The 20,930-nt window shown below is 40.8% G+C and overlaps 1 protein-coding gene across 1 annotated transcript in view; it reads right to left on the reverse strand.

Annotated features, from left to right (window-relative positions):
* Window positions 1-10,653: 10,653 nt before the first annotated feature.
* The window catches only part of MET (MET proto-oncogene, receptor tyrosine kinase), a 120,241-nt gene continuing 109,964 nt past the window's right edge, over window positions 10,654-20,930 (reverse strand). Inside the window, exons 20-22 of the mRNA XM_075208984.1 lie at window positions 16,366-16,531; window positions 13,891-14,027; window positions 10,654-12,526 (exon numbers count right to left, since the gene is read on the reverse strand). Coding sequence (XP_075065085.1) covers window positions 12,316-12,526; window positions 13,891-14,027; window positions 16,366-16,531 — 514 coding nt within the window. The 3' untranslated portion in view covers window positions 10,654-12,315. The remainder of the gene's footprint in view (window positions 12,527-13,890; window positions 14,028-16,365; window positions 16,532-20,930) is intronic.

A 20,930-nucleotide genomic window follows, 5' to 3' on the forward strand; every position in this document is an offset into this window, starting at 1 on the left:
CAAATTTACCTAAGCTTTTACAGATATGGATTAACATATTTTTACTGGATTGACTACATTGTTATTTTATTTAATTTAAATATACTTGTCTAATCTAAGTTCTGTTGCTCTCCACTCAGCCATTTTGCTGCAGCATGGTCATGGCAATAAATAGGCATTTTAATACCATAAGTAGAAAAGTAGCTATCTTCTGAGCATTGAATAATACCTAGAATTTCATAAGTACTGCTTGTAGTTACTGATTAAAATTGGTTTGACATGGGGGGGAGGCGTGACTTGGCAGCCGAAATGAGAGGCAGAACGTTTTTTGAGCTCCAGTTAATACTAACTATATTTCACCTCTAATTTGGGTATTTTCCTACCGATGAGCTTCAAAGCTATCAATACCTATATGCTCATCATCCATCCGGACAAAATCCTGTCCCGGTCACCCGATGCACTCACCTCGGCTGTAAGTGAAGAAAGGCCTGCTTGTGTGGCACTGATCAGAGGAGTACTGCATCCCTAGTGCGCCTCCCCCTATCGTCAGGCACCAGTGTCCACCAGCGGCTGGAGACCAATACACTGGCACACTGTCAGCCTCCCAGTGTGGCTTCGCTCCCCAGGCATCGCCCACTCGCACTTTTACTTAAATGGGCCCAACTGCCGATGGGCCACTTCTCTACACTCCTGGCTGCAACATCGCCTCCCCTGAGATGGACAGCCATGGCCTTAAAGAGGATGGCTGTTGTATTTTGGCTGACTGTCGGGTGCGTGTAGCCCTGGATTCGGAGGCCCCTGTCTGGGATTGAGTCCATCGCACACTTACAGGGCTCTCCATTCACTTTACTACGCTTCCCACCAGTAGACCAGATCAAAGGAGGCACCACCGCCATCTAGGGGATTCTGGGACAAGCGTCAGCAGTATACACCCAGTGTGTGATCTTCATGTTACTGCTCACCTATGCATCAGAGAAGGGCTCCTCATCTGGAAAGTGGATCCTCATAAAGAGAAATCTGAGCCATTTTCTGTCCACCGGGATCCTCCTGTGCCTCCCTGAGTATTAGGTGCATGCTGTATACCACTGCTGACCCTGGCCTCAGTGACTGACACTGGATTCTGCGGTCCTCCTGACTGACCTTACTGCGGCTCTTGTGAGCCAACTCTTGTTAGGAGCAGCTGCATATTTCTCATTCAGGGGCTGGGGGGCATCTGCCCCTCCCCTCCTGGCTGGTCCTAAAGTGGGTTACCTTGGGATGTTCACTGGGCCACCTTCATTTTATGTTCCATTAAAATGTTCCTAATTAACAGTTGAGTCGTGCCCCCTGGGGTAAAATTTGCCAGCCCTCCCCTGTCCTCATCCCATTACCCAGTGACTGAGTTTTAATTGATTCAGAGCTCTATGATTCACTGTTGAAAACAGATGCTATACTGAGCATGCTTACATTACTTTCCTGCCAGAGCTTATAACTCATCACCATAGCCTATATACTCATCCCACTCCATCTCAGTGGAAATTTTCACCTTCTGTTCCTGGTAGCGATTCTGAAATGGATTCTGTGGTGGATGACCCTCTGCTCATTCAACTAAAGCGGACATTGCTACCCTCCTATCTGAAATGAAAACCATCAAACAAATCATTAAGGGTGAGGTTGCTAAAGCCATGTCCAATCTTACTTCTGAAGTTGCTGACATTAGCAACAGGTTAGATACACTTGAGAGGACAAAGGAAAAGATCATCCAATTCCAGCAGCACTTAAAACAGGAATTTCTAAACATATGAAACAGTCTCTCTCTTGCGGACAAACCAGAGGATGATGAAAACAGAGGTAGGCATAAGTACTTCAGAATCTGGAAAATCCCAAAATCAGTCAAAGGGCTTCAACTTGAGGATTATCTACTACACCACTTCTCTATATTGGCCCCCTCAATATCCGATGAGGTGTTTATACTGGATAAAACACACCGGGCACTTCGCCCTCGTTCTCTGGATCCCTAAACTCTGAGGGACGTCATTTTTCACCTATACTACAACAAAGCGAAAGATCAAATACTTTGTGAGGCACAAAGGCATCCTGAGATTTTGATTGAAGGAATTAGCGTTCTTATCTTTCAAGATTTGGGCACCTCCACCTTACTTAAGCGGAGAAAGATGAGAGATGTGACACAAGTTCTTCGAGATAACACCATTAAATTCAGGTGGGGGCTTTCCCTCCTCCCTCTAAGTTCAAAAGGACAGTCTAGATCTTTCAGCTAAAACCGTTGATGATGCCTGATCACTGCTTCAGAAACTGAATCTTCAGTTGTCTGAACCTTTGCCATCAGCACGTTCATCTGATGAGGGTGCAGCACCTTTCCCCCGAGGGCACTGAAAACCTGGCATCCCAGCTCTTTTATGTCAAAGAACCCATCCATCACCTGAAGGGACACCAGTTAGTCTTTTATGGACTTACCTGCCATCCCCTTATTGGTTGCTCAATGGTTCAAAGTATTTTGGACTAGTTTTATCCCTCTGGGTCAAGAAAAGCCCTGCTTGACCTCTATTTTATAAAACACCTCAGGACTTATCTAAATCTCCTTCATACCCCTGTTTGAATTGTTTTTGTTCGTTTCCTCTTTTTGCTCTTGTGACTGAAACCCTGAAGGAAAGTATACAACTCTCCTCCAATATTGATGGTGGCATGGTCAGGTCTGGAGAATATAAGCACAATTTAGTTGTGGATGATATCCTCCTTACATTGACTTCACTCCACACTTCTCTCCCGAACCTGTTTGGAATATCCTTGCTTCCTATGGTTCCCTTTTGGGTTATAAAATGAATTAATCTAAAACTGAACCCCTTCCACTCCATGTGCCACCTCCCACCCTTGGTCTCCTTAAATGTAACTTTTCTTGGAAGCAATCTAAAATAAAGTATTTGGGTGTCTATATAATGTCTAGGTATGATACTTTGTATTCAGAGAATTTTCCTTGAATTATAAAACTAATAAAGTTGGATCTGCGCAGATGGCAAAAAAGATGTATGTCCTGGTTAGGCAGAATCGTCACTCTCAAGATGTATGTCCTACCTCGTCTACTTTATCTCTTCCAGACGCTCCCAGTGAAGGTGCCGAGATCTATTTTACTACAGTTACACCACTGCTTTTCTCAATTTGTTAAGCACCAACTTTACCATTTTACGTACAGCTACATTTAATGGGGGAAGAGACTTTCCATATATTCGCCTCTAATATATTGCTACCCATCTGAGCCAGGCCATAGCATGGTTTTCATAAGGACATGGTCTGAGATGGATAGACTTGGAGTTCTCCTGTTGCAGGGTGTTGTTCTTGGACTTTGTGTTGGGCATCCCAGCAGGTGACAGAGTGTTACGATCTGTGGGTGAAAGGCCTGTAATATTCCTGATTACCACTGGCAGACCAGTGACGCGGAGTCTAACGAGTTCCCAGGTGTTCAGCAAGAACCGCCGCAATTTGGGATGGACTTCGCTGCCAGGAACTCGCAGGTTGCAGCCCCCTGAACTGTCTCAGGAAGTAACACAGGTCTCAAGGAGTATTCGTCCCAGAAGAGAAATACAGGACTGATAATAACGGTGGAGTCAAATGTGTAAATGTACACGGATAACAGGCTTACAGGATCTAGTACAATAAGTAAGCAATGGTACTGACCAGTTAGGATTGGGTACTCGGGTAGTCAGACAATGCGTAGTCAGCCAAGCCAAGTCCGGTACACAGATGATCCAGTAAGCGTAGTCAGACAATCCAGGAGTGGTACACAGAGAATCCAGCAAATACACAACTCACAGAGAGCAGGGCACCCAGAGGATATAGGAGTTAGACGCTAGCAACAAAGCTGCACTGACACAGAGCAAGTGTCAGTGCCGAGTTATATAGAGGAGATTCAAATATCCCACCCCGGCAGCCGAGTCATGTGACCCACTACCCGGAAGTGCCAATCGCGAAAGTGAGAGACAGCGCTGGAACAGGGAAACAGGTGGGAGCGTTACACAGAGGTCCCCTACAATAAGGTCTCAGCCAATCACTTCCTTCACCTGTCAGATCTGGGATCACTGCAAGTTCCATTTTGAGACCACTTCTGTCCCCTTCCCCATAACGTCTCTCTGGGACAACCGTGACTTCTCCCCTGGGTAATGTCTTCCTTGCTTTCAATCTTGGCAGAATAGAACAATCAGGATGGTCAGAGAACTGGCTAATGCATCCCAATAACGACCATAAGGGAAAAATATAAGTTTCTGTCTGTCAGCCCATTCACTTACCTACAGGCAATAAACTGTTAAATCCCTTCCTAAGCCCACTATAAGGAGAGAGCTTTGCCTTCAAAACCTCTTCAAAACGGATATTACTTCCATCCTAAACAATCTCCTCACCACCTCCAAACAGACCACCACTCCTGTACATGAAGTGGAAGGCAGATGAGGACACCTGGACAACAATTAAAGAAATGATCTTCAAGAGCTCTATTTCCTTCCTTGTAAAAGAAAATGCTTATAAAATATATTTCCAGTTGTATTTGGTCCATACTAGGCTGAAAAGTACAGGGTGATTCAAAAGTCGCAGTACACCCTTTTATTTCAAAAACTCTACAGGAAATTGGGAAACCTGAATACTCCAGTAAGGTATGGGTGACGTGGTCTATCTTTTACGGTATGTACCAAACATGGGCGCCATCTTGAAATCGGCCAATCGGCCCAATTCCTGTAGAGTTTTTGAAATAAAAGGGTGTACTGTGACTTTTGAATCACCCTGTATATACGGAACCACCTCTGACCTGCGTTGCAAGGGCTGTGGGGAGCAGGGCTCCCTCCTTTATATTTGGTGGCCCTGCCCAAAAATTGCTTTGTTTTGGGATGTTGTGGCCTTACTCACAAGTGATACTTAGTCGGGTTCAGATCTCTAAATGTCCATGATCTTTTCTCCTGTGTTCTCCACTAGATGTTCTTGACAAGCATTCTGAGAAATTATCTGTACAGATCCTTAAAGTGGCCAGATGCTTGGTGGCCAAGAACTGGAAAAATCCAGACCCCCCCCCCCCCCCCAGGCCCGGCGCTACCATTAGGCAGCGTTAGGCAGCTGCCTAGGGCGCCGGGCTCTAGAGGGCGCCACTGGTGTCTGGCTCTGCTCCGTTTTCCTGTGCAGGGGCAGCTGAACTGAAGCTGCTACAGCCCCTGCACAGCTTCAGATCCATGGTGGGTGGGGCGAGTGATCGCGCCCCGCCCGTACTCTGCCGATGGGAGGCTGAGAGAGTCTCATCTCTCAGTTTCATTCACCCCCCCCTCACTGCCTGTCAGCGTGACTTTATCACGTCCCGACAGGGACAGTGAGAAATGCAGCATTGAAGAGCAGCTGTGAAGAAGAGATGACAGGTAAGTAAAGAATGCTAGGGGGGAGGGTCAGTGTGAAGGAGAGAGGACAGTATTAAGCAAGTAGAGGCAGTGTGAAGGAGAGGGGACAGTTTGATACAAGGGGAGGCAGTGTGAAGCAGGAAGGGGAAAAGTGATGAAGGGGGGGTGTGAGGCAGGAGGGGGAGTGTAATGGATGGGGGACACTGATGAAGAGGGGGGGGCAGTGTGCTGGATGGGGCACATTATCAAGCAAGGGGGGACAGTGTGCTGGATAGTGGACATTTTGATGCAAGGGGGGGTCAGTGTGCTCCAGGGGGGGACATGGTCATCAGGGGGACAGTGTGCTGCGGGGGGGGGGGGGGACATGGTTCTGTAGGGGGGAGGACATGTGAAGCAGGGGGGGGAGGCAGTGTGCTGTGGGGATGAGGACATGGTGCTGCAGGGGAGAGGACATGGTGCTGCGGGGGGGGGGGGGGCATGGTCAAGCAGGCGGGGTAGTGTGCTGCAGGGGGGGGACATGGTCAAGCAGACGGGGCAGTGTGCTGCAGGGGGGTACATGGTCAAGAAGGGGGGGTAGTGTGCTGCAGGGGGGGGACATGGTCAAGCAGGAGGGGCAGTGTGCTGCAGGGGGGACATGGTCAAGCAGGAGGGGCAGTGTGCTGCAGGGGGGACATGGTCAAGCAGGAGGGGCAGTGTGCTGCAGGGGGGTACATGGTCAAGAAGGGGGGGTAGTGTGCTGCAGGGGGGGGACATGGTCAAGCAGGAGGGGCAGTGTGCTGCAGGGGGGACATGGTCAAGCAGGAGGGGCAGTGTGCTGCAGGGGGGACATGGTCAAGCAGGAGGGGCAGTGTGCTGCAGGGGGGACATGGTCAAGCGGGGGGGCAGTGTGCTGCAGGGGGTGACATGGTCAAGCAGCAGTGGGCAGTGTGCTGCAGGGGGGGGCATGGTCAAGCAGGGGGGGTAGTGTGCTGCAGGGGGGACATGGTCAAGCAGGGGGGCAGTGTGCTGCAGGGGGGACATGGTCAAGCAGGGGGGCAGTGTGCTGCAGGGGGGACATGGTCAAGCAGGGGGGCAGTGGGCTGCAGGGGGGTACATGGTCAAGCAGGGGGGCAGTGTGCTGCAGGGGGGACATGGTCAAGCAGGGGGGCAGTGGGCTGCAGGGGGGTACATGGTCAAGCAGAGGGCGTGGTGTGCTACAGGGGGATATTGTCAAGGGGGGATGGGGCACTGTGAGGGGGCATGGTCAAGCAGGGGGGGCAGTGTGATAGGTAATTCTCAAAAGTTTTTGATCCCACATCTAACACTTGATTACTTCCCCTATAGAAATCCTGTGCCCCTGGACAGCAGTGGAGTCTGGACAGCGTTCTACATAAAACATCACTGCATCCAGACCGCTGGAGGATGTAAGGCTCATCTTTTTTTTTTACAGCAAAAGTGAAGTGTGTGAGGGTCTGGGAAGTGGGTATTTGGTGTGTCGTGGCAGGAGGGGGGGGGGGGGGGTTAGTTTGAAATTTTGCCTAGGGTGCCGAGAAACCTTGCACCGGCCCTGCCCCCCCCCCCCACCTCTAGCAACAACTTTTAAATAAGATTTGGTTCCCGTTGTCCAATATCTGCATATTTAAATAATAAAGCCCACAAAGTTTCCCAAAATGTGAAGGGTTTATATATAATAGCCCCTCTGCTTCCAATACTTCCATAAACTCTCATTCCCAGGATGTCTCGAAACTTTTATAATTTCCCCCAGTAAATTGATCTGGACATTCGCTAATATCAATTTCAGCCCCCCCACAAATAGCTCATTGGCTGCCGAGAGTCCCATACTAGGTCTCAGCTACCCCTTCCCCGGGCCCCAGCCCTTCTATCTTTTTCCCTCCCCTTGCTTCTAAAATATAAAACATCACACTCCTGCACATCTCATAGTGGTATCAGATAATTCCATGCCTTGACTTGGCCAGTTAACTGAATGTATAACCTGCTCAATTTTCTTTATTGTATATTTATACCATTTCTGGTTCTTATGACTAGTACATTGTATCTTACTTTGGCCTTCAAAGCTCTTGTGTATATTGTGTGATGGGCAGCATGGTGGCTTAGTGGTTAGCACTTCTGCCTCACAGCACTGGGGTCATGAGTTCCACACCTGACCATGTGTGGAGTTTGTATGTTCTCCCCATGTTTGAGTGGGTTTTCTCCAGGTGCTTTGGTTTCCTCCCACACTTCATAAAACATACTAGTAGGTTAATTGGCTGCTATCAAAAATTGACCCTAGTCCGTGTGTCTGTCTCTGTGTTTGTTAGGGAATTTAGACTGTAAGCTCCAATGCAGCTTGGACTGATTTGAGTGACAAATATGCTCTGGTCAACGTTGCAAAATTAGTGGTGCTATATAATAAGTAAATGATGATGGTGAAAAAAACAAAATTGGTTTCATACATTTTGCCTGGGGCATTAAGGAGAGCAAAGCATAAAAAAGGAGTAAGTTTTCACCTGGGCAAAACCATGTTGCATTTGAGGGGGAAGTCAATTTAAAATGTGGGGAATGATTTATAGTTGGGATAGGGCATGTCCTAAATCAACTTTAAATTTCAATGTAAAAATAAAGTCATCAAGTATTTGTGTGCTACATGAAAAAACAGCCAGTATTTAACTTATATAATAAGCTAATTTGCACTCCTTGCATGGTAACATGGTTTGTCCAGGATCAAAATTGCTCCTTTTCTTGCTTTGCTCTCCATAATGACTCAGGCCAATTGTGAGGAAATTTATGACAGGCAAAATAAACATTCATCTACTTTATTGCGCTTGTAAAGTATCTACCTTTTTGCGTTGTGGCTCCGTGCATGCATTAAGATGTCTGCTTTGTGGCTCTGTGAATTACACTGTACAGCATACTAAACGTTATGGGGGTGTTTTATTTTGCACCTTGCACAGTGGAAAACTGCAAATGCAAAGTGGAAGTTTTGAGAATGAATTGGACAAACTTGAAGGCATGCCACATGGGGGCCGCAGAGAATTTCCATATCACATATATGATGAAATTTGATACTTGCCTGGAATAGTGTAAATTTAGCTTTTGCATAGCTGTAGGAGCAACAAAGCAGTTGGCACAAGCTAATGTCATAAAAGCAGAAAAATGACATGAACGAAACACGTCCTCTTTGCTCCAAAAATATTATTATCAGCAACTAAACAACAGTAATTTTGTAAAGTTGCCTTATTAGTTAGGTCCATGCAGCCATAGAGATACAGGTAGGCTGTGCTTTGACATTATTTGCCAGGTAGGTATAATCCCACTTTATATAAGAGTAAATGTATGTGTATTCACTAAGCACACATATACACTGAAGGAGACAGCGCACCATGTATTTTCTGCTAATCATAAATGACCCGCATTATGTTATTGATAGGATTAAAAACATATCAAATGTGAATGAATCATACATGTGTTCAACCATTTTAGTGCAATTATGGAGAATGTTACAGATGTTCACTGACCCCCGTGTTTTGGTTTTGGATCTGTATTATCTTCGTGTTTTGGTTTTGGTTTTGGCAAAACCGCTCTCATGTGTTTTGGTTTTGGATCTGTATTTTTTATTTTTTTTAAAAATGCTAAAATCACATAATTTGACTCTTTGTTTGTTCCTACATTATTAACATAAATTTCAGTCATTTCCAGCCAATTTTTGTCAAGTAACAAGAACAATGCTACCCCTCCTGTTTCTGTATGAGCAATGGCATTGAGCAATGACACCGGAGACTGCTCGGCTCGGTACTCGGATCTGCAATGTTCGGATGGACTCGGTTTTCGGAAAACCGAGCTCGAGCATCTCTAGAAAATGTATTGTTCATTCCAGCAATAGATAGATATAACAATATGAAATATACCCACTAGGCATAATATTTTTTATAAAATAATTACCTACATATTTATTTAGAAAAGTGTATCCTAAGTGCATAAGAAAGGGAACCCAGGCATAATTGCATAGAAGAACCAGTTGACATTGGAAACAGTTTGTTTTCTATCTTAATATATCCTGAAAGTATTTAGCTATTTAGTGAGATCTGCCAACATCTATATTAAGAGCGCTTAAATAGGCTAATTTTACAAATATATACTGTTGTTTATAGGATTGTTTGACTGAATTATCATTCTATATTCATTAAAAAAAAAGTTGAGACAATAACAAGCTGATCCAGTTCATGGAAATGAAAGTTGCTTGACTGTCCTTTGAGCCAATGCTGTACCCATCAGGATTTCGAAGCATGTTCTAGTATTGAAACAGATTTCCCATCTACAGAGACAACATTTCTATCGTACTTATTGTAAATGTAAACAAATATAATATAACAACAATGAATACATTATTTTGTTTTAAAGTAATTCAGTCCTTAAGCAACGTAAGCAATATTTTACTTAGCCTTTACATTGTACCTGTTTTTACAGATCTGGAAACTTAAAATTACAGCTTTTATTTAGGTGGCTGTAGTTATAATTTACTGGATGGTTTTCTAGTTATTTTTTATACAAATAAAACTAATACTGACAGCTACACGTGTTAAAATGAAGAGGTCAGCTGCCATCCAGCTGAAATTGTTTTATGTGCAAGTTGCACTCAACATTTGTCACTGCTTAGCAATTTACCTCTATTCACGTAGCCATTACCTTGTTAAACACAGTCATTTGGGAGAGAGGAAGAAAAACACTTTAAGTGATTAATCACAGATAGACGCTTAGCTATGTGTAGTTTGCGATTTAGGCTTAACTTAAATGTCAAAATGATATAGGCATTTTTTTTAGTAAAGAAAAATACCAATAAATGTTTTAATTTGTTGTGAACATGTCTTTTTTATTACTATGTTAAAAAACAGTGGTGAATTATCTTATAAAAATGTTTGTGTAACGGTAGCATTTAGATTCATTTATGTTGCGTTTGCCGGTCTGTATTTCAGTTACCCTGTCTTTCCCATCTGGTATGTGTATTTTTATAAGACCTATTTTTAAGCTTAGCAGCCATGGACATGAGAAGTTGATGTAACCATATACAGGGGAGGGCTGGCAAATTTTAGCCCAGGAGCAAGACTCGACTCAGCAGCCTATTATGAACATTTTAAAGGGAAAAAATGCAGATGGCCCAGTGCTGCAGCCCAAGGTAGCCCACTATGGGACCGGCCTAGGTGGCAGATGCCCCCTTGCCCCCCAGCCCAGCCTGCCCCTGACTATATAGGTAAATTGAGCGCTATTCCTTTTTCTGCCACACTTTCAGTTTTGACAAGTGGCAGATATTTTGTGCACATGACATCAATAAGAGGGGTATTTCTTAAACTTTAATAGTACATGAAAACGAAAATGACATACATGTTAACCATGTTTTAACCATTACACATTAAAGTAATGTTGTACATAGCATTAAAAATAAACATTTATTATAAAAATATAAAACTTTAAATGTCATACGTTAAATCAACAAATCCAGTTACATCCTACACCAAATAAACTGTACAGTATTAAGCCAAAAATTCCACAGGAACAAGCATTTTATTTCCAGTCACTGTTTAAACTCACTTAACAAACATGTGCTGCTCCAGTGTTCACATTAGTAATATGTTAGAATTGTCAACTTCTTTATGACATGTTAATTGTATAAACAGAAACTGCCCAAAACAGTGCAAACAAGATTGTGTTCTGTAAGTGGGGGCTTCTGAGAGATCTACTTGGGTTACCAGGAAGCTGAGCTGTCCTGCATTTTTCCAGTGTGCTGCTCCCGCCTATGTTTTTTTGCATTTATTTTAGAATAAATTTAGTTACGGTTTTGGTCCTCCCTCTTCTGTACCATGGCGAGGTTAGCCTATCTCATTTATTCAATGGAAGAAGCTTCAGGCTAGACAGATATGCTGCAAAAATGTCACCATAGTTTGACTCAGAATCAAATATGACTCTCTGACAAAGGCATGACTACCATAGTAACAGGGGGTCCAAAGCCCAGTGTACAGAGGTGTTTAATCAACCTTAGGGAGCTACATGGGGACCCTTACAAAAGACTGTTATGGGGCCCAAAAATGGATTGTCACACCCCTGCTCTCTGATATTACAGTGGCCACTTCTAGATAAGTAATCTTCAGCCATCAGTGCTGATCTATCCACACTCATCTCCATAAACCTAGAAGGACAGAAGGAATCAGCTTCTGTTGTTTTTTGTTATTCACCCCAACCCGCAATAACAGCACAACATCCTCTTCTGATACCTTACCACAAGTCTATGAAGGTAGTATTTCTGTCTACTTGTGGTTTACATCTACAATTGTGTTCTATGCTGATTGGGCTCCTAATATTCAGAATAGCAAACTTTCATTCTTCATTATGATCAGTTCTCTGCAATAAGATATTTTAAGATACTATTGTTTCCCAGGTAATTCTACAAAACTAGTGAGCTGCAACCTGATGTTTCATTTTTCTTCATTTTTCTTAATTTGCTACATATGTTTTTCATTTACTGTCCATTTGTTGTCTACAATATACAGTATATGCAGGGACATTGCACCACTCACTCAACTGGCAATGGTTGCCTAGATAAAAGTGCTATATGGATGACACATAGTAAAATACAGCAGAGACCTCACATTGACTTTGAAAGAGGTTCAAGAACAGCCGTGCATCGTCTCCCATTAATGAGTGGGCTAATTTCTAAGTATTCTGCTGAACACATGGCAGCAACTATGAGGTTAAACACAAGAAACAAGTAACCTTTTGTGAACATGTTAATAAAAAGATTTTGTTTATCTTGTACCATCTTCTGTACAGCAATCTGTAATCATATTGATCCACAAAGTTCTGCTTCTAGTGCAATATAACAAAACTGAGAGCAACGCTAAGAGCGTTGACTTAAAACATTGAGGAAGTACTTGGACAAAAACTGTAGTCTCTACATGAAAATCAACATTAAGAGATCCAGTCACAACTCTGTTTAGAAAAAGAATCACGTATCCAGTCTGAAATCCATGTTTTCCTCTGCTGATATAAGAGATGGGTAGGGAGCGGAACATTTGATGTTGACATATGTTGTGTTAATAAGGACGTAATGCTCCCCAATGAAAGTTGAGAAGATAGATGAAATTGTTGAGACCAGTTCAGAAAACGTTGGACGTAGCTCTGGTTTTGGGTGCCAACATTTCAGCATAACTTCAAACCTGTTTTATATTTTTCATTAAAAAAAAAGAAAGATAGTTATATTGTTGAAAAAAATAAAAAGACATAAAACTTCTAACAGGTTGGCTATCTAAAAAGTATACATGATCGATCATCGAATGGCATTAATCTTTTCAATTACTTTTTCACAATATTGGTAATGACGTTAAATAGCATATTGCATTAAATAAGTTGTTAAATCACATCACTAGATTCATTTATCTGGGAAATGATTAAAGGATAAAGCCACACAAAAATAAAAATGTAGCTGATAACTGCAACGGTCCCAAGACTCACTCATCTCTCCTTTTACCACTCAGCCTGTTTCCAGCAGGCAAAGCAGATGGTGAAGCTCCTTCCCCATGAACTGCCCATTCACATGAATGTACGATTCACAGGGAAGGCACTGTGACACCCACTTCATCTGCTCCAAACAGGTTGAGCAGTAAAAGGACAGAGGACTTTGGAATAGGACATTTACAGCCATTGGGGACCCTAGGTTATCCACCTAATAGGGTATATTTACTAAACTGCGGGTTTGAAAAAGTGGAGATGTTGCCTATAGCAACCAATCATATTCTAGCTGTCATTTTGTAGAATGTACTAAATAAATGAAAGCTAGAATCTGATTTCAAACCTGCAGTTTAGTAAATCTAGCCCAATGGGTCATCCATTATAAGAACAAATTAGTTTTCTACATTAATCCATTAAACTACACCTAATACTACATTTTTAGAGAGTGGAAGACACTCTTTTTTTCTGTCTACACTATTAAATTAGAAATTGTTATCAAAAGCAATAGTAATAGTTTTTGATATTTGAATGAACAATTGCAATACTTTTTTTTTATAAACATACAAAAATCTTGTGAACAAAATGGGTGCAGTACACCATTTCTGAATTAAGCCTACTTAATTTTGGGTGTAGCATAGTTGTCAACTGTCCTTTATCTGCAAGGACAATTAAAGTACATAGAATGCAGTACTCAGTTTTTGGAGATGAGCAGCACCATATAAAATATTCCGTTATTACAAATAATGGAGCCCTGGTCAAAAACAGGACAGAGGTGGGGGAGGAATTTGGTGCATGGAGAAGGAGAGAGAGTGGCGCAACATATCACATGGTAATGATTAATCTCATTACCATATGTGTCCTAATTACCATGCGTGACTCCTTCTCAGAGCCTGCCCCCTGGGAACAGCCAAGCAAAATGGCAGAGAGGTTGTAAATATGGAGCAGTGGAAATGTGACATGTTTGTGTGTGTATATTTATATATACACATTTATATAGATAAATATTTAAAGCTGACAGTGCACCAACCACATATGTATTGCAGTTATTTAATTTTACATAGCTGACACTTACAGTGCATCAGGACAGTATTCAGGTTGCAGAAGTCTCCGTCCTTGTAACAAATAAATAGTTATATCAAAAGAGTTAACGTCAGGATACGGTGGTGCTCCTCTTGTCATTAGCTCCCATAACAGTATGCCAAATGACCACTAGAAGATAATTCATGTAATTAGTATTTTAAATATCTGAAATGTTGGATGGTAAAAAAGACTTCATAAGAAGCTTAGTACAATTAGAAATCAAATGTCAAACACCATAGTATCTCTAAATAAGGCCAATGGAGTTTTGCTTTTTAAAGTTTAGCCAATTACTGATTTGATGGATTTTCCTCAATCGGATATATGTTCCATATCCTAGGTGTCTGTTGTTACATAAAGGGGAATCCCTCCACAAGCTAACAGTGTCTGCTAGAAGATCTGTATATTTTCTTTGCCATTGGGTGTACCAACAGAACTGCGGTGTGATACAATGGTATCCAATGCCCAGATCTGAGCCTACTTAGATTCGTATTCAAATACAATAAAAATAATCTAATCTGCCAAGGAGATATAAGTGAGTGAAGGACAAGATTGCCTTTAAATTGGCCATTTAATAGCTGATAAAGCTGTTTTTTTGTATCTATATACAAATCTACAGCAGGCTGTTTTCCAAATGTGATATAAATTCATACGTAAATATAGCAAAAGTGATAAAAGCATTACATTGTTACATTACATTAAAATACATAATTTATTACGAAGTATATGCATCAAATATTAGTACTTAAAAATAAGAACATGTATTTATTTTTCTTTCATTTACATATTATGTCTTATTTTTTTTCCCCTTTCCATACTTTACTGTAAACTCAAGATCCAACACAAAGCTTTTTACTGCTGATTTATTAGTGGGAGTAGATAACGAAGGAAACATCTTTGTACTGGAGTATCATTCTGTGCCCATCAATATGCATGAGACGTAACACTATCAGCAAATCTTTTCTTTATGTACAAGAGGGCAGCGTTTTTGGTACTTTATGACGCCTTTCAAATGCTCACACCAATTAACTGGTCTTTGTATGAAAGTGTATATAAATGTACAATTTAACTCCTTATAAAAGGGGTACTTTCATATAAAATGCAATGTTTATTTCCAATAAAAAAAACAATAGTTGTTATATTAATATATACAATTACAAAATGTATTATAAAATATAAAACTGCTATATTAATCTGGGGAGCTCTGCACAGTTGAACAGCTACAGGTTAAGAGACAGGGTTTGATCACAGTGCAGGTTCAGCTCTCCCATTCTCACATGCTATTGGCTGGGTTCCCTGTCACTCATTTGTCCGGCAGAGTCTCCAGCATGTTCCCTCAGTGAACACTCTCTCCCATACTACTGCGACATAAAACAAGCATATGAATGACAGGAAGGTAGACAACACAAATGCACATTTAGTAGCCATATCTAGCCAAACACTACCTACATTAATAGTCAGCAATCTGTTAATGATTTTTTTTGTATTTATTTCTTTTTTGCCTTTACAACCCCTTTCAACTGAAAAATCTTATTCAATTGTTTCCATGTCTACCTTGGCCTCAGAGTAACATTGTATGGCATTATGTAATACTGCACAGACACATTCCTACAACTCCAGTTTCATAGTAATTTAACAAAGATGTCTTTCTGGAACATGATGCTCACACAGGACTTGACCTGTCACATATCAGCGTATTAATATGGTAACCAGATGTTTCATGGGAACCTCTTCATGGCTTATAAGTCAGCATTATATAACTTATAGCATCATCATTTTGGGAGAAGCCCCTACTCTTGTGGCTGCTTTTGCATTTACTTGTAAGCACAGCTGTGGAGTTTAGATGGCAAGTATCCATGATGGTATTAAACAGGACAGGCTGGTTCACTCTATTGACTTCGGGAGCAACTATACATCAATAATTGTGCTTTATGGAGTCATTCAGATGTAATTTACACGGACGACTGTTACAGGCTATTGTCATAACAAGATGCAATCGAGAGAGACTTTCCAGAGGCATGGCAGAAACATTTAGAATCTTAGCTTACAATGGGAAGCTGCAGCCTGACAGTACTTTCCCTGACACAGCATGGCGATGTAGTACAAATGTATTGCAGGGTTGTTGGGTAACGTATACATATGAAAACAATGTGACAGTTATTAGTTGTATTCAGTGTGAACAGGACAGAATCATAAGCTTCTGTAGCACAAATACTTTGCCCCTTGTAGCTACTACAAACGTTACCCATGGGAAATATCTATAGTGCCTCCTTGGGTATACATTGAGCTGCACAGTACAGGACACTGTGGTTACCTCCCTTTCTTTTTATTGGTGATAGAGTTAATATTACATTGTATTTCTGAACATTGTATTGTGATTCTAATCAAACTGATTTCTTACAATTTAATTAAGAAAATGAAAATCTACGAACTGAAACCATATTAAATTGTAAATTAAATATATAATTACCACATCAGATTTAATAGTGAACTTCTGTGTTTGTAAGCTCTCCAGTGCCATCCATTTCACTGGTAGTTTTGCTCCAGTCTTATTGTGCACACTGTAGTATTCCTTGTCATAGACGTCCCTTGCTAAGCCAAAGTCAGCCACCTTCACAGTGAATGTCTCATCAAGCCTACAAGACAAGATAAAAGACAAGTGAAAACCAATGGTTAACTGAGCTTTGCATAGTCATATCCCTATATATATATATATATATATATATATATATATAGTGTTTCTGTCAATACTCAGTACAAATTATTATTATTATTAGTGTTTATTTTTATTATTACTATTATTGTAATTATTATTATTTATTTGTTTATCAATGCATATGCTAAAGGTAGTTGTGATACTCCACTGTGGTGTGAGACTACGCTAGATGGTAATATTAGTAAGTAGCATTAGTGGTAATACAAAGTAGAAATAGTATTAGTACAACATTTGAAAAAACGTGTAAACATTCTATCTACAATAAGTACTTCTGTGTAATTTTAAAACATTATTAAATAACGTTTCTATAGTGTACAGTATTATGAATACTGTACATTAAAGCGAATTAAAGCCAATTGAAATAAATATGATATGTCAAATACTATATTGTGTTTAAAATCCGCCCTACATTTTTTACAAACCAGTAAGTTAAGTGCCACTTCCCAAAAGTGTTGAAACCATGATGAATTGCTTGCAAAGTATAAGCTCTGGGTAAATGCTAAATAATTATATCCTTGCTATGGAAAATATATTAATTGTTATATTTGTCCTTGTACTTATTCTGTGAGTAGTATTAAGAAAATGAAGAAATATGAAAAGTAGGAAATATTTTTAAAATACAACTTGGAAGCAAGGGGATTCTAAACATTAATATTCATAAAAAATATATTAACTATTTGAAGCTTATAAAAATAGCTATTAGGTAGAACTAAAAAAATCCTGTGTGCTTAATTCCTTAGAAAAAGAAATGATGCTTACTGTTTATCGGTTGCAAGTATTCATATATACAATAGTAGACATAAAAGGTGTCAACTAACTTCATACATATGGAATGTATTTTTAACTCAAAATTAAAAAAGAGGTGATTGCCCCCTACTTGCACCTGTAATAACAACCATTGCAAGTGCTTTTCCTCCGTTCCCCAGTAATTAATGCTCTGTTCATCACATGGTGAATAATGTACTAAATGAGATAGGAATCATTGATCCTCATATGAAAATAGACTTTCAGGGCCTGATTCATTAAGGAAAGTAAAGCAAAAACAATGGGTAATTTTGCACCTTAGCAAAACCATGTTGCATTGGAGGGGAAGCTAAATTTAAAATGTGAGGACAGATTTATAGTTGGGATAGGCCATGTCCTAGATCAACTTTAAATTTCAGTCTAAAAATAAATCTATCAAGTATTTGTGTGCTACATGAAAAAACAGTAAGGGGTATATTTACTAAATTGCGGGTTTGAAAAAGTGGAGATGTTGCCTATGGCAACCAATCAGATTCTAGTTGTCATTTTGTAGAATGCACTAAATAAATGAAAGCTAGAATCTGATTGGTTGCTATAGGCAACATCTCCACTTTTTCAAACCCGCCGTTTAGTAAATCTAGCCCTAAGTGTTTAACTTATGTGCAAAATAATAAAATAATATACACCCCTTGCATTGTACCTTGGTTTAGTCCAGGAGAAACCTTGCACATTTTTTTGCCTTACTTTCCTTAATGACTCAGGCCCTCAGTGTATACATAATATGGACAAATTATTATGAACAATGAAAAATGGTGCTATGCTCTGTAAATTAGTATTATTCTTTTTTTTTTTTTTTTTTTTACAGGGGAAGGAGATCTAATTATCTAAAAATTATCTAATGTGTATGCAATACATTTAGTGGAGATTCACTAAGCAGCAGTTTTGGCAAACATTTTGCGTTTTGATGTGTGATTCATAAACCGTGTGATTTACTAAAGGGCAAATCACACGAAAGCATATAAATCACACCCAACAGATCTAAACCTGCAATACTGATTTTCATACATGGCAGGTATACAAATCATTCCATTTATTAAGTGGTTCTGACAGGCTAGCTAGCTAAAACTGAATGCTTTTTGAGTTAACTTGCCTGTCAGAACATGAAAAATAAACACCTCCCTTCCATTATCTACAAGCCCAGGCTTGGTCCACTAGAGATTTTTTAATGCCCAAACACCTAGAGAGTATGGGCCCAGTGCTTAGTAGAGCTGGGCCCCTCCTATTATTGTTGGCTGGCGGGTACCAGGGCAATACTCTCAACATAGAGTGTACGCTTTTGGGGCACTACAAATACCATATACATGTGCACCAGTGTATACTTGCACTGATGCACATGTATATGATAATCACCGGCCAGGGGTATCAGTAGGGGCCCACTGCTACTCAGCATTAGGCCCATATTCTCTAGGTCTGGGGGCATGATAATTTTTTTCGAGCCCCCTCAGAGGACCAGGCTGATGTGGAGTAGCACTGGGCTTTGAGAAAATGGAAGCGGTAAATTCAGATGTTTCTCATCTGGTTTTGCCATGTAGCATAGCCTAAACCACATGTGGTTAAAGGGTTTGTAAACCACAATACATTGAATACAGTTTCAGTTTTCAGCCTCCAAACAGCGGGATAATAGATTTTACGGTTTAGATCTAAAAACCGCATCTGATGTGTGGTCATTTACAAACTGCATAAAAAAAACGCCCTTTAGTAAATCTACACCTTAATGTCCTGGGATTTCATAGGCAACACTCTGGAGATGTATTGGAAAGTTAGTAAACTAATCATCTAAACTTCAGTTAAAAATAAATCATTCCATTAAATTAGTATATAAAGCAAGACAATGCTCAGTAAAAAATGTTAAACACGGGACACAAAATTTTTATTAACGGCAGTGAATGGGATTTCTTTTCGCCTTTCAACAACATGTTTCTTTTATATTCTATATACATAGCTTTTCCACAGATATCCAGCAAGAAAGGGGTTAAATAAATCAGATCACATTAAGAGATCAATGCACCTGCAGAAAGTGTCCCATTGTTCACTCATATACAGCCGCAAATTCCCACAAAAATAGGCTTATGATGGGCTCTTGAGTTCTGAGCAAAGAATACCAAGCCGTATTTTTGTGCTTACTTGTTGGGTCTGACAAGGGGAGGAATATGGCAACATTAGGCCCCAAAACAGGGGTGGATCTAGGCAACTGCTCTACCCGGGGCGATTTTAGGGGAGGGCGATTTAGGCCCCGGCCCTTTCTAATTTCTAAAGCTGCTGACGGCTGCACAGTATGTGCAGGTCCGTTCAGCATTGGCAGTGTGCTGTCCCGCTGCTCTGATTGTGTTTAAAACACAATCAGAGCAGCCGGGCAGCATACTGTCAATGCTGAACGGACCTGCACAGTGTGCAGCCGTCAGCAGCAAGCCGCTGCTAGGGGGGGCGATCGCCCCGATCACCCCCCCTGGATCCGCCACTGCCCCAAAAGAGGCCTCCGCTATGCTGTTCTAAGCAGGTGCCCCGGGCGGCTCATGCTCTACGATCCCCCCCATGCATGGTTAGAAGATTAGAGCGGGGGCCCCAGGAGTGCAGGGCCACAACACCTCAGGGTCTGTAGCGGCTGCGCGCTCTGCTGTACTTCCACCACTATTTGAATTTATATACGACTTTACATACCTTATATAGGAATGACATGTTTACAGAATGGGTTGACTCACTAGCATATACATGTTAATGTTTTGGTGTTTACAAAGTACTACCTAGCAGTGAAGAAATATAGAACCATTGCTGCTTAAATGAAGAATGCCTATTTAGTAACAGTCTTCTAGGTCATAAAAAATGTAATGTAACATTTTTTTTTAATGTATTGTGTGCTAGATTATATATTATGTTACACTTTCTAGCATAGACTACTCCTACTAGCACTTTGCCCTATTCATTTTAACTTTAATTTACAGCTTTATGGCTTTAAAATCATTATGTCATAGTAAATTTAAGGACTTTTTAAGTATACTGACCTGCCTTTAATTAAATGTGGATTTTATTGCTACAAACTGAAATGAGAAATGACTCAGAAATGGCATCAATCAGGGGGGAATTACAGAACTGTAACGGAGAGTGGTTGGAAGAGTGCAGACAAGCAAGAGACTACCTAATCTCATATCTATCAATCTATCTATCTATCTATCTATCTATCTATCTATCCATTTAATTAATCTATCTATCTATCTATCTATCCATCTATCTATCCATCTATCTCTCGTGCTCAGATGACGATATGTGTCAACAAGCCTTGGTCACTCCCCCCTTCTTCTACCTCCTCTCCACAGCTCCTGGAAGGAGGTAGGGAAACTAGACAAGAATAATGTTAGCCTGCTGGTATGGTTATTATGTTATACACTTTTGCACCTTTAATAGTTAGGCATGCCTCTCAACCTGTTCCGCTTTGGTGGATAGCTTGATTTGTGGGCTTTTACAGAACAGAACTTGTGTAAAACAAATTTGCAATAAATATTTAAGTCTCACACTTGTTA

Source organism: Mixophyes fleayi, chromosome 4 (assembly GCF_038048845.1).
Source record: "Mixophyes fleayi isolate aMixFle1 chromosome 4, aMixFle1.hap1, whole genome shotgun sequence".
NCBI lineage: Eukaryota > Metazoa > Chordata > Amphibia > Anura > Limnodynastidae > Mixophyes > Mixophyes fleayi.